Genomic DNA, 14476 nt, shown 5'->3' with positions numbered 1-14476 from the left:
TTTTCTGAAACCAAATTGTTTATTGGAGAGTAGGTTGTTTGTCTCTAAGTGGAGCATGATGGATTGGTTAATAATTGATTCCATGACTTTACAGGTGACGCAGCATAAGGAGATTGGCCTGTAATTTTCAACTAGGCTTGGGTCTCCCTTTTTGAAGATGGGGATGACTGTGGCTTGTGACCATAGGTTAGGCAAGGAGCTGGTCCTGAAAGATTTTTCAAAGATTATGCTTAGAGGTTTGGCTATGGCAGTGGATAGTTTTCTTAAGAAGTAGGCACATATTCCATCCGGTCCAATAGATAGAGATGGTTTTAGGTTGCGTAGTGCTTTTTCAACATTGTCTTCTGTGAAATCGATATGTATTAGATCATTGTTGTTATCTGTGGTACGGCTAGGAAATACTGGGCATGATCCATTGCTGTTTACAAATACTGAGCCGAAGAATGTGTTAAAGATGTTGGCTTTTATGGTGTCGTCGTTGCAGTCTTTACCATCAGGTCCTATCAAGGGAGGGATGGACCTTGAGTCTTTTAGTTTGTTGTTTACAAAATTGTAAAAAGCACGGGTGGAATTGGTGCTTAGAAGGTTTTCCTCTTGTTTAATGTGATAATTGGTGCATTCGGTCTTTATCTGGTGGCATAAATTTTTGTATTGGTTTTTGAAATTGGCAACGTGACCAGATTTGTTTTTCCGCCAGAGTGATCTCTTTTTGGATTGAAGTTTCCTTATTGATATGGGTAATCTGCTTTTTTGTTTTGTTTTGGGAGTTGTTGTTGGAACATATAGTTTGATGACTCTTTTGACTTCAAGTAAAAATATGTAAAATATGTAAAAATATTATAGGACTCTTTAATAATCTGTTCTCCTAGTTAATCCTTTAGTAAGGCAGATCTGTGTTATTGTAAGATGCAAAAAAATCAGGTCCACATGTGAAGGTTCAATTAACTGACTTTTGCGAAAACCTATACACAGGAATCTTTTCAGTCTAATAGCACCTAGGTAAAACTTGATAAGGATCAACAGCAATCAAAGGGGGTTGGACTTAATTCACTTGAGGCAATGTAATACTTCTAAACTGATGCCTTGTTTAACTCCCTTCCCTGGCTATGCCAGTACTTCTCCTACAATTATGGCACAAAAATGTTCCCGGAATTCATTTTGGATCATACACACTGGAATTGACCAAGAAACCGAATATTTTAGGCATAGTGAGACTGGAAAAAAAATTGTATTTGAAACATCCACTACTAAAATAAATAAACTGATTAAATTAGGCTCATATGTGAAAGATTAATTTGCTATGTTATAAAATCTGAACTAAAGAATCTGAACTATTTAACATTGTAGTGATAGATTTCTGTTTGACCCGTTGTGAAGTATTGTTGATGACGGCTATCTTACAGAATGAAGATCAAGAGTTTGAACAAGAAGTAGTTCACCTATTGTAAATGGGACAAATCATTATTCCAACACTCCTAAAAGTTGTTTTATAAAAGCCAATAGGGGTGATTCAAACATTCTTAAAAGCTGTTTTTTCCCCTTAACCTTGTTTTGAAACTGATATGACCACTTTCTCTGAAATAAAAACATTTTTCTTTCTTTCAGACTCTGAAGAAAAAATACAACTGCAGATAATTAATCAGGTATTTTGACCATTTTAGATATATTGCAATTAATAAAATTTATGAATTGTGCACTTTTATAAGAGAAGAAATAACACAGGAATCTGCATCTAGATATTTATGATTTATCTTGTAAACCAATGAAGCTCCCTAGGCAACCAAACAGACTGGAGAAGAAATCCAGTACTAAGATGATGAAGCACAGGTAACATCATGCCTGTTTTTATGTAGCAAAAGCACCTGTTTATTATTGCTTTCTTTAATAGCTGTCCAACAGAATTATGTGTTTGAGGGGGGGACTACTCCAAAATGGACTGTTGAAACCATGGATGCATGCTGTGACTCTTTTACTGGAGGTACTCCAAGATCCACAGCCTTGGATGGAAATTGAAATGGACTCTTTGGCTCTTTTATTATATGTAGCTAGGAATAAATTAACCATAGAAATCCATGCAATGAAAGGATTTTGTAATGTGTACCTAATAGGGCTAATCCTGGAAACTATGGTTAATGTGAACTGTACCATCTAGTTACTGTGAGGATAACCAATTATGAAGATAATAATAACCTGTTCTGAAGGAGCCATTCTTGTTGGTTCCTGAATCAAATTCAAAGCCATCTTCATGATGCAGGCTAGAAACTGGAAGACCATAAGTTCTAGTCTCACCTTAGGAGAATGAAAGCAGTTTGGGACCAGTCATTCTCAGCCCAAAGCACCTCACAAGGTTACTGTTGTGGGAAAAATAGGAGGAAGAAGATGTTCACCACCTTGAGTTACAATTATAAAAAAAAGGTAGGAAATTAATAAATAACATAGAAAACCTATGATAGATGGCTTAGGAAATAATGGCACATCTGGTCCCTAATATATCTGGAGAAGGCAACATCTGTCAGTGGTCTCTTACATAAGGATGCAAAACCAAATTCTTGATACAAATTCTTTTTACAAAGCTTTATCTAACAATATGTTCTTAATTTTTTTCTCTTTTCTTATCCCTGTACCATAAGTATCTATAAAGCCCAAAGATCAATATAAGATGCCTGGCTATGTAAACATTTTAAATAAATAAATAAATAAATAAAATAAATAGCTCCTTCCAGTCTTGACACTCCATTATTTGGGGATTTTATCCATTCTTTTGGCCACAAAAAACAGCTTGTTTTGATAATCTGTACATTTCTGTTGATTTGTACATATTTTAGGCTATTTATTAATATAATCACTAATTTATGCATATATATATATATATATATATATATATATATATATATGTATGTATTTTCTTACGTCATTATAGTTGTGCTTTTAAAGTTGTAGCAACGTTTCAGCAGAATCTCATCTGCCATCATCAGGCTTCTGTAGTGTTCGTCTGTGAGTCAGAAAAGGCCGTGAAAGTCTGGCTCACAGACGAACACAATACAGAAGCCTGATGATGGCAGATCATATATATACACACACACACACACACACACAGAGAGAGAGAGAGAGAGAGAGAGAGAGAGAGAGAGAGAGAGAGAGAGAGAGAATACAGTGTATTGTCAGGGCATATCATTTACAAAGGAAAAACAAGAAAACAAGAAATAGTAACATATACTAATAAGAATAGCAATAGTACAACAGAATAATTTTAACTAAATTTATCTTTACATTAACTTATTTGTAATCCTGTTAGTTATATTGGCATACTAATAGTTATAAACCATCTTTATATTCATACATATCATTATCTAATTTCTACCTCTTATCTCTAACCCAAAGAAGATATTTTCCTAGGGATAATTATCCTCAAATATTTCAACTATGTTTATATTTCTATACAACTTTTTACTTATTCAAAAAACATTAAATTAATTCATTTTCTGGTATAACCAGAAAATTTACAACCTCAACATTAGATAAAATGCTTTTGTAATTATTAAGAAGGCACAGAATATCATTAATGTAGCTGAAGGTGTTGAAATTGGAAGAAAATGCTCTGTCATGGTTCTTCTCCGTTTTTGTTAGAAATGTCCTTTGAAATAAACCTATAGAAAGCAAAATATATCACTTTTGTCTCTCTTTTTAATATTAGGCTTTACCCTCTATCATTTTCTTCTGTTTTAACAGGAATTTGGAAGCTATTCTAATGAGAAATCTGAAAAACCAAGAGAAGATTGGATTGCAGGAAAGTATTTTCACAAAGCCATTAAACCTTTGATTGAGAGTGAAGGTTATGAGGAGCCCAATCTTTTGAGGGGAACAGAAGATTTGTTGACTACTATTTTTTCTGGAGACCCACAGAAAGTTCTTAAACAGCTCAAAGAAATGAATTTTTCCTCCAACAAGCATTATTTAAATAAATTCTTTAATAGAAACAATAACTGGAAAGCCACCAATGCAATACAAGAGAGGCGGAAAAAATTTCTTCATGATATTTGCCAAAAACATGTTAACAGAACCCAAATTCCGCTTGTGCACATGGTCTCTAGAATATACGTGGAAGATAAATACAAACTCTTGTATTGTGAGGTTCCTAAAGCGGGCTGTTCCAACTGGAAAAGGATTCTGATGATACTTGGTGGTCTCGCAAAATCTGCTGTTAATATTTCCCATAATAGCGTACACTATGGAGATCATCTGAAGAAACTAGATAGTTATAATATAAAAGAGATACTTAAGCGTTTAAAAACATATACCAAAATTATATTTGTCCGTGATCCAATGGAAAGATTGGTGTCTGCTTTTCGGGATAAGTTTGAACATCCAAACATTTATTACCATCCTGTATTTGGGAAGGCAATTATTAAGAAATACAGACCTAATGCAGATAAAGAGACATTGAAAACAGGATCAGGAGTGAAATTTAAAGAATTTATACAATATCTATTAGATCCCTCTCGGCCATTAGGTATGGATACGCATTGGGAGCAAATCAACAAACTTTGTTATCCTTGTGATATCGGTTATAATTTCATTGGCAAATTTGAAACTCTGGAAAAAGACGCCAATTATTTTTTGAAACTAATAAATGCTCCAGATGGGCTCCTATTCCCTCATTTCAAAGACAGACACTCCACAGACAAAAGAACCAATTCAGAAGTTGTAAGGAAATACTTGGCAGAAATTTCTGCTACAGAGAGGCTGCAGGTTTATGGCTTTTATTACCTGGATTATTTAATGTTTAACTATAGTGTACCATATGAGGCATTCCAATCTGATGTAATGCATAATCGGCCTTACCTATAACTTACGAGAAAAAGTATATTTTTTTAAATGGAGAAGCTTTTGATTTGTTAAAATTTTCATAAATGTAAGTGCCTAAAATTTAGGAAATAACATATTGCACTGTGATGTCTGGGAAAAATAATTTCATATTAGAAAATTATAGGATATAATGCAATATAATTAAGATAAGTGGTATTAAAATAATTATGTTTTATTGTATTTATTCCATTACTGCAAATGCATTTTTCTATATTCCAGGGAACAGCAGTTAAAAGCTGGATTTATAAATCTGAGAATAAGTCTTTTGTTATCAATCATATAAGGAAATATTAGAGAAGAGTCAATATGAGGTTCTCAGAGAAATGTATGCGATGGTTCAACATTAGCTTATTTACCTGAAAAGGTTATTTCTGTCTGGACAGATAGCGCTTAGAAATAATATATACTGCAGCTACTAATTTTCCTACTGATTTTTTTTATTATTGGCCAGAATTACAGACAAAAGCACACTAAAAATAAAAACAAATAGTAAATAGTTTACTAGATAATAAAATACCTAGCTTCAGTACTGTAATATAAATTATAAGTCTTTCTATTTCAACAAACAACTTTTTATTGAACACCACACATGGTAATTTTGACAACAATTTGAATACACCTTTAATTACACTTTTAAATGCATCTTTGTTAAATATACCTTTAAATATTAAAATATATTTAAATACACTTTTAACATTTATTTGTTTCATATATAAATTCTTCATATTTTTGTTGTATGCATTCCTTGTTTGACATCAGTTACTCCAAATATAAGCTGTTTTACAATATTACTTACTAAGATCCATTTCATTATCAGCACAGTTCTTAGGCATCCTTGTATTTATTGCTGCAGAATCAGATAATTTTGCTTCAATTTGTTAAGAATGCATTTTAAGCATTTTTAACTGTTCTTAAATTAATGTTTCATAATAATGAAACTACTACTATAACTCATACTATATTTCATGAATGAACGCAAAAATAAATGTCCGAGGATAATGTTGCAGGATCTAATCTGGGTTCGTCATCCAGATTAGATAAATTTAGTCTTCCAAGTTTTCAAACTCAGTCACACTTTGGACGCACAGTCTGGTGAGAGAGAATTTTCCTGAGGATGGGCTTCAGCATGAGTCTAAAAACATGGAAGACTAAACTATGGTCCTGGTGACCCATCCAGATTGGATCCCATCCTATATTCCTTTGATGGGAGAAAGTTAGCCTTTTTTAGCATTGTTTCTAACTTAAGAAATCAATTATTTACTTAAACCCCATGATCAATATCCCAAATGGTGGTATGATTCAGCCACTTTGCACCAATTCAATAGAACTTGTAGCTAAGTTTTTGTGCAGTTCGGTGAACAGGCTGAATACTGAGCCTTGCCCCTCCACTCCCAGCCACACTTCGCCGGGCAGCTCGCCTGGCCTTCGAAATAAGCACAACACGGAAGGCTTCTATCCGAGGAAATAAGTCCAATCAATGCCTCTATCTCCACCAAAACAGGGTGATCCATCTTCACATCTTTTCAAGCACAGCCTCTCTTCCAAATGATCCTGTATATAAGATGAGCAATGCACACTGAACTGAAAAAAAAGCAACTGAGCAGCCGCATTGCCTCCAGGCACTTCGCCACCATTCAGGCTCTTCCCCTGGGCGTTAATTAGGGGTGAGGTGAGGAGGGGCTGGGAAGGGAGGGCCGAGGCATTCCTCGATGTGAGTAATGTTGAGTTGGCCATGCCCACCCAGGCACGCCTACCCAGATGGTCATTAGGGCAGAGAACTGATTGTTATATTATTTGACAATAATTTACCACTGATTCCAAACCCTATTTTCACACACATTTCAACTCTATCTCACTTGTTATATCTTAATAATGATCTTTATTTCTTTGAAATTATTGAATTCTGGGGGGGGGGGGGAGAACAGGACTGTTGAGTATGCAAAATAATTCTTTCACTTCTTTCAGCTCATTCTAATAAGAGTTGCATTTTGTCAAATACAAAAGGACAATTTGCCTTACTTTAATATGAATAAGAACAAAGGTTTGTGGGATGAAAACACATGTGGCTACCATGCTAATCAATACTCAGTCAGGAATACAGAAAAGGGCTGTGCCTATATAACATGCTGAAACACAGATAAGCTAATTGTATTTCAATTTAGTGTGCTGTATAAATCCTTCATGTAATTAGTGGTCAGCATCTTGGATGAATCTAGCAAATAAGATTAATTGATTAAGTGTTGTTAAATAAATTATGGACAAATAGTGTAGTTTATGAATATAGCTAATTACTTAGCATGGACAGTCCAGGAATCAAGTAGTCATTTTACAGTACAGTGCTAGGGACGTGGGGTTCAAGAATGATGCTACCTCAACCTAAATATGATTGATCACTGCTCCATGTCAGATTGCAAGGTAAATGAATAAGGAAAATGCTGAGTACAAATTTCAGGCCATAGCAGTATCTATGACCTAAAGACCAAACCTTTCTCCATATAGGAGTTATAGACTTTGTTTTGAAGGGTGTCTGATTTTCAGTGAATCTGCCAAAGGGTTTTTTCAGTACATTGTAGAACTATTGATTTACTTATTTTACAACATGTATAGCCTGCTCTAGTCTAAACATTCTCTGATAAAAGTATAACAAAATCAAGAAAAGATAATATACTCAAGATCACATATGGGTAATAAAAATCATAAAAAATATATAACACATCATAGTGTTATTCAATTAAACTAACCTAAAGGCTAAATGCCCACTGGAGTAATACTATCTTTTGAAATGCCTTTAGAGGGAGGATGTACCTCCAAAGAAAGACAGCTCATAACAGGGGGCTAGGATGTCACTTGATCCATCCCTCATTAGCCTTCTGAAATGTGGAATCCTACATCATCCTTTCTAGATGACCAAACCAGAAGAGCACATATGAACATACTTCTGGGCCACTAAGAGCTTTGAAAGTAATAACCAACCATTTGTATTGAGCCACAGAGCCTAATTCAACTAAGGAGGTGACTTCAAAATTGTTGCTATTCCTTCCTGACTGGAGTGACCCATGGGTTGTCCAGCTGTTAGTTACCATAAGTGTAACTAACCCACTGTAGCTTCCATGTCATCTCCAATTGCAGCCTTACCTATAGAGCATTGCAAGGATTGAGATGGATTGTAATCAGAGAACAAGTTACAAGTCAGCAATGTTCTTTGATCAGGAAAGTTAGTTCAATACCAAGTCTGGGTGAAGATTCCCCAGCAATAGCTTTCACCCCGTTTAATCTACTTAATCCTCCCATCCATCAATCCCTGAGACCCAACAATACTCCCATTGCCTGACAGATTCTTAGCCTCCACATTCTGTCTTAAGAAGCTTCCTTCCATCCCTTCTTCACCATCTCCCAGTGGGGAGGGATGATGGAACTGTTCTTTTTCTTACCAGTTAATACTCTTCCACAAGCCTGTCTAATATTCTGGAGATCCAGGGTAAATCTCTGGAGCCATCAATCATCAACAGCTGCCAGAAATTGTTCTCCAAACAGCAGCTGGGTTTCAGCAGCAGTAATTTACCACAGTTGCTTGAGTCACTCAGTTCTTATTCTATTGTGCATGACATGTTCTATCACTGACCGGTCTGCTCAATCCAACTAAAATGAAGTGTTCCTTACCTGTATAAAATGAAGCCAAAGATACAACTGTAGTCTCTGCCTCTCTTTCTGGTTGCATTTTCTGATTTAGAAGCCACCATCAAATTTAGAGTGGTGATTTTTAACATAGTGAAAAACTGTGGAACGGTTTGAAATGAGATACTACATAATTTTATTCCTTTATTTTCTTTCTAAGTATGCAAATTGATGTAAGATAATCATTGCAAATGGTTTTCATGCCTAATAAGTTTATAGGTTGCATATAAATTAAATAAAGGTTGTGTAAGCTATTCAGATAATAATGGTTGCTTTTCTTGGATACTTAAGATATACTTATTTCCAAAATCATGTCAAATTAATGTAATCCAGATATACTAAAGGAGGATCTGGTGATGCTGATATTCTTTCATGGAAGAATATTTATTTGGGTTTCAGGAGTTAAAGAAAAAACAATGAAGGCCATTTTCTTTTTTCTATTTGAAGCAATTTTTTTCTCTCTCCTTGTTCCATCTGCCTTGAGATTTCTTGGAGGAAGATCATCTATCTCTTACAAGTAGTAATCTACTGTAAATGGCTCCTTTGCAATGAAAGAATGGAATTAAACTTAGAATTTCATGTGACTCAAAGGCTGCAGGTTGTCCATCTTTACCAAAGTGATTCACATTCCTATAAGGATATTCTGCACAGTTTTCTGACATTACAAACATTTTTAGAAATGAGAAGTTCTGTTTATTGCTTAGCTTCAATTTTCAGCTCCTGAAAGATTTCAGGTGACTTATCTTACTTAGCTAAAACATGATGGCAACTAGCATATTGGTAAGGTCAGACACAATAAGAGCTTCAGGAGAAGTTTTAAATTTATTTAAATATGTGTGAATCTTTTACTCAATTTTGGAAAATTTGTACTCAACATTCATCTTCCTCAACAACTATCACCATAAACCAATGATCGTCTGCTTGAAGAAAATTCAACATTCTTCTCTGAACTATGAATATGAAGCCTCACAGGGTTGAAATATTTACAGCAAAGCTGAATTGCTTTTTGCTCCTGCAGAAGTAGATTTTATTTAGGTCAGTTCAGAAAAATAAATGTTGGCACAGATCTCATGGCAATAAATGCATTTCACAAAACATCATGTTCTGGGAATGGCTTTCTTTTTATGTTGTTCCCCTATTTCAATTCCCCCTTTTGTAATTCCTCTTTGTTCATTTCCTCCTCTTTCAACTTTATTCTTTGCTCCCCACATTCTTGGCAGCAAGTTTAAGCAGACCAGTTTTCCAACTCAAGGGAATGCAGATCTGAATAACAATGAATTGGGATGAAGATTCCATGGAGTGTTTCTTACTTGTTCTTGAAAACTGTATTACCCCTCAAAATTGTTCCAGACTAAGTATCCTCTCTACAAAGGCTTATTATTAAAGTATAGCCAAGTTGGTACAAAGGATGGATCTATTTTATAAAATGTATTTTACCAAATAAATAATTTTGGAAGAATGTCATTTCAAGTTTTAAATATGGTGGTTATCTCCAACTGGTAACACAATAGGAAGAAGACAACATTTACATAACTTTTGCATCATTTTCAAATAATGAAAGAACATTTGATTGAATTTGGATAAATTTCAGGATCATTAGTTGAGAAGAACACTTTAGAGTTATACAAGACATAGCAGACTGGTAATTACACCAGACTTTCAAAACCTAGCTATTTTAAATCTATTTATCTACAAAGAAGATGGATGGACTTATTTTATTTTTTAAGTCAGAAGTGACTATTAACCACAGTCTTTTCTATATGCTAAAGACCATAGAAATTTGATGGACTTTTAAAAAATGCATTTCAATATAAACTAATACTAAGGAACTGCCAAGTCAGTCAAATGTAAGAAGATAAACATGTTTGTAAAACATTTCCCATACAAATGGTTTAAAAACTTAGAGTTACGTGCAGAAGCTTAGTGCAAAGCAGCTACCAATTCACTTTCAGTTCTGTGTTTCTTCCAGAAGATTTTTTTTTTTTTTGCTAGAGAAAACAAGATGTTCCAGGGTACATTTGCACTAAACTATCCATTTTTTTCTGCCAAAAATGTTCTGCTGGCTGAGTTGTGTTGGTATGCTGAATGAGGAGAGGTAGGCACCTGTCATTCAGAATCAGCAGTTCATTCTTGGACATTCTGTTTGCATTTATTAGATGATAACTAAATGTATTGGCTTGGAAAAAACAATGAGTGGACCTCACAGAAATAAACTATTTTGAACTAGTTAGTGGCAATGAAATATCCAGATGCTCACATCCTCTGATGAGGCAGCCAGTGTTTAAGTTTAATTCACTACTACTTACTGTATTAGGAAAATAATAAGAATAAGAATATTTCCCCACTTCAATATTAAAGGTATCCTGGATAAAACATGGACATGATATGAGCCAAGCTTTTCCAGCCATTTGGACTCTTAACTTTTCCATGGTCAACTTGCTTTAAATGGTGGTCCAAAACATTTGGAGAGGATCAAGGTTAAAATTAGTGGGATGCATTGTGGTTTCATTTACTTGTTTAAGTAGTTCTTTAAGTACTTCCTAAAAGAAATGAGGCCAAGTGAATATTGTCAGAAAAACATTAAGTGCAGTGAAAAATATTTGAGGCTCTTTAGTCATTTATGATTCCTAGGCTCGTTTGTCGCATTGTTTCTGATAATAGTCAAGATGTCCTCCAATTTTTTAAAAAAGAACCAGAAGTCCTAGTAAAGAAAATGACAGAAGTCTTCAAATGTTTTGCATCTTTGACAAGCAGAAGTTGAGTTTATGTGCTACTCTAAGCCTTTGTTTATTACATTTCTTGAATAGGCTACAATTTGCTAGGTTCCCAAATAGCTATTCAAGTACCAAATAAGTTGTGTAAATTCAATGTGTATCTTCTTTTCCATTCCTCTTAATGAAAAATGCCTTATACATTGCAGTCCTTCCTGTTAGCCCTGCTGTTTTGTGCCAAGATTTTACAGACATTTTTAGTAGATGAATACTATAATCTATAACTCAACAGACGTTCTTGGGATGTTTAAACAATTTGAGTGTGTGAAGGGCCTTTCTTCCTTGCTGTCCTCTAACCTTTTTTCCTGCTGGATGACACAGAGTGAGAGAGATAGAAAATCTTCCGAAAGGTCCCCTGTAATCACTTTATTACTTCTTCTACAAAAGACTTGTGAGCTTCAGGCCTTTTATTAACATTTCCCAGTATTTGGTCAATAGAAACTACTCTATGGAAGTCGGAAGGCAGCAGTGGTGATGGTTACAGGCAAAGTCAAAGGAGGAAAGAGGACTTTAGGCCCCATGCACTGAATTTAGGATATATATATTTTTTATAATTTCAGAGATAACCTATCCCACTTAAGCTAACTAAGATAATTTTGATTGTTTTTTATATTAATCTGTATAGTATAGATAATTTTGGGCAGGCTCACTGAATTAGTAAATAAGTTTTTGTTTAACCACAACTGAAGTAATAAAAATCTATATAGGGCACTGACAGGAAACTTTATATTCTGTGGAACATCTGTAACATTTTAGAGCTGAATCAGTATACTCAGGTTCCTGGTAATTTCTTTGTTAAAAGAGAAATATACCTGTGTCTAACTGATGCCTGCCTGCCTGCCTGCCTGCCTGCCTGCCTCTCTCTCTCTCTCTCTCTCTCTCCCTCCCTCCCTCCCTCCCTCCCTCTGTGTGTGTGTGTGTGTGTGTGTGTGTGTGTGTGTGTGTGTGTGTGTTTAGATAGGAGAGGGAGAGACACATATGTATACATTTGCTTTTGTGCCTACAGTACTCCTTTGAATTCCCACTTCCAGTTTTAAAAGTTTCACAACTGGAGGCTTATGGATAATTGCTTCAATGATGCATGTAGCTGAAAAGAATTTAATTTTGGATTTAATGGTAATAGAAACTCAACACTGGCAGTGAAATAAGAAATCTGAAGCTTCAGCTGGAGAGGAACTACATATAGTGAATGACTGGCATGTGAAATCCAATGTTTCTCATCAATATAGATTTCTTCAGACAACTTTCTTGCATCCCCAGGGATTTTAGCAATCCCAATTGCTATCCATGTGACTGAGTGAAAGCATTATTATAATATTGTACTATAGGTATTCTTTGTGTCATGCTTTCAGTACAGACTTCCCCAGTTTTCCCAACCTGGAGTTTGTCAACTGTATTGTACTACAATTCCCATCACCTCAAGCCACATACACAAACCTTTCAAAGTCTTTCTGGCAATGAAGTCCCCCCCCCCCTCAAAAAAAATCCACCAAAACAATAACAACAGCAACACCACTACTAATGATGTCTGGCTATAGAATAAGATTCTCATTTTTTGAAGAATGATATGGGACTGAAAAAATTGAGCCCTATCCTCACCCCTTTTGTGCAGAAGCAATGCCTCTTTCCCTACTCGAAAATTAGGTTTTAAATATACCTAAATTTATCTAATGCAAGTTTTTTTTTTAAAAAAAAAAAAACTGATGGTAGATTAGGGTCTCATCACTGAGACTTAGACATTGTTTTTTTTTTTATAAAACAAGTTTTATTGATTTTAAAGACAAACAAAACATAAGACATCAAAGTATAAAACCTCCTTTCTCAAAAATTACTTATAAGTTTTAACAAGGCAAATAAAGCATTATTTTTAAGGCATAGTTCCACATTATCACATTTCCATTTAAACACGTATATATCTTTTCCAAATTTCTCATTGTTTCTCCCTTCACTTTTATTCAATTATATTTCTTTCTATCAAGGTTTTATTAATTCTCAATCAAGCATAAACACACAAAATACAAAACATAAAACAAGACATAAAAAGATAAAACCTCCTTAATTATCATTTATACATGTCTTTTCCAAATTTCTCTACCTTTAGTTTTATTCTTCCAAGGTTTTATTAATTCACAATCAAAACATAGCTAACCAAAACACAAAACATAAAACATAAAACTTCTTTTGAAAAGTGGCTTAGCCCCGGGTTACATCTTTTTTTACAGACCTAAATCAAGTTCATGCTCACCTTATATACCATTCATATCTTATTAACCATTCTATATTTTCTATATAACTTCTTCCTTCTTTTCACTCTCTTAATTATATTTTGTTTATTTCATCTTATTTCAAAATCATTATGTTTGTATCTTTTGTCCGTTCTTTTCCAATCATCTATTTATCTCTTCTCTTTAGCAAAGAATTTCCCCTTTAATCACTTTTAAGGTGTGATGCCTTTCCCTAAAGTTACACTTAAAATAATACATAATTTCTATCCTGATTCTGCTTAGTACATTCTACATATTGCATTTTGAAAAATGTAGAATAATAAACTTATAATATAGTTAAGTATATAATTTCCATTCTAATTCTAATTAATAGTATAACTAAGCATTAATCATTTTACACATTCTCTTTGATATTTTATTAAATATTGAAATCTATCATTATAAAACATTTTAATATTTTAATATTTTGTTAAATCTTATAATATTCCAATAGACTATTTCAAATGCAAATACTACAATACTATCTTATGTACTCTTGCAGAATCTTTCTTAAATTATACACTGTCCTTTATCCTTTATCTCTAAAAAAGATATCTTGTTTCAGACCGTGGCTTTTTTTTCCCCTTTTCCCTCCCTTTCTTCTCCAGTCTGATCTTTTTGCCCCCCAACCTCCACCTTTTAGCTTCCCCTCTCTGTTGTAATTCTCTTTTCAATTGCTTTCTAACATTATACCTTTTTTTCACCTTATTTTTCTTTTTCTTGGTTGTTTTATTGAATCTTAAATTCTCATTTTTCCTTCCTCTCTTCCTATTTTCTTTCTTAATCAAACTTTTTTGTCCATTAAAAATGGCTTCCTTTTCTTCTTCTCCTTCTCCTTCTCCTTCTTCCTCAAGTATTTGCTGGTATGTAGAAACTGCCATTTCTAAAAAGTGGAAGACA

The 14476-nt window shown here is 34.1% G+C and overlaps 1 protein-coding gene and 1 long non-coding RNA gene across 2 annotated transcripts in view; one reads left to right on the top strand and one right to left on the bottom strand.

The window, feature by feature from the left end:
* The window catches only part of CHST9 (carbohydrate sulfotransferase 9), a 56877-nt gene extending 51373 nt beyond the window's left edge, over positions 1–5504 (top strand). The window contains exons 3-4 of the mRNA XM_026670283.2: positions 1606–1643; positions 3730–5504. Coding sequence (XP_026526068.1) covers positions 1606–1643; positions 3730–4848 — 1157 coding nt within the window. The 3' untranslated portion in view covers positions 4849–5504. The remainder of the gene's footprint in view (positions 1–1605; positions 1644–3729) is intronic.
* Positions 1–14197, bottom strand: part of LOC148131453 (uncharacterized) — a 213973-nt gene extending 199776 nt beyond the window's left edge. The window contains exon 1 of the long non-coding RNA XR_015748881.1: positions 13462–14197. This is a non-coding gene — a long non-coding RNA (uncharacterized LOC148131453). The remainder of the gene's footprint in view (positions 1–13461) is intronic.
* Between the last annotated feature and the right edge of the window lie 279 nt (positions 14198–14476).

This window comes from Notechis scutatus, chromosome 3 (genome assembly GCF_049901735.1).
Source record: "Notechis scutatus isolate UNSWTSFEM ecotype Mainland chromosome 3, rNotScu1.2, whole genome shotgun sequence".
NCBI lineage: Eukaryota > Metazoa > Chordata > Lepidosauria > Squamata > Elapidae > Notechis > Notechis scutatus.
Note: the sequence above shows the minus strand (reverse complement) of the source record. Positions and strands in the feature narration are given on the sequence as shown.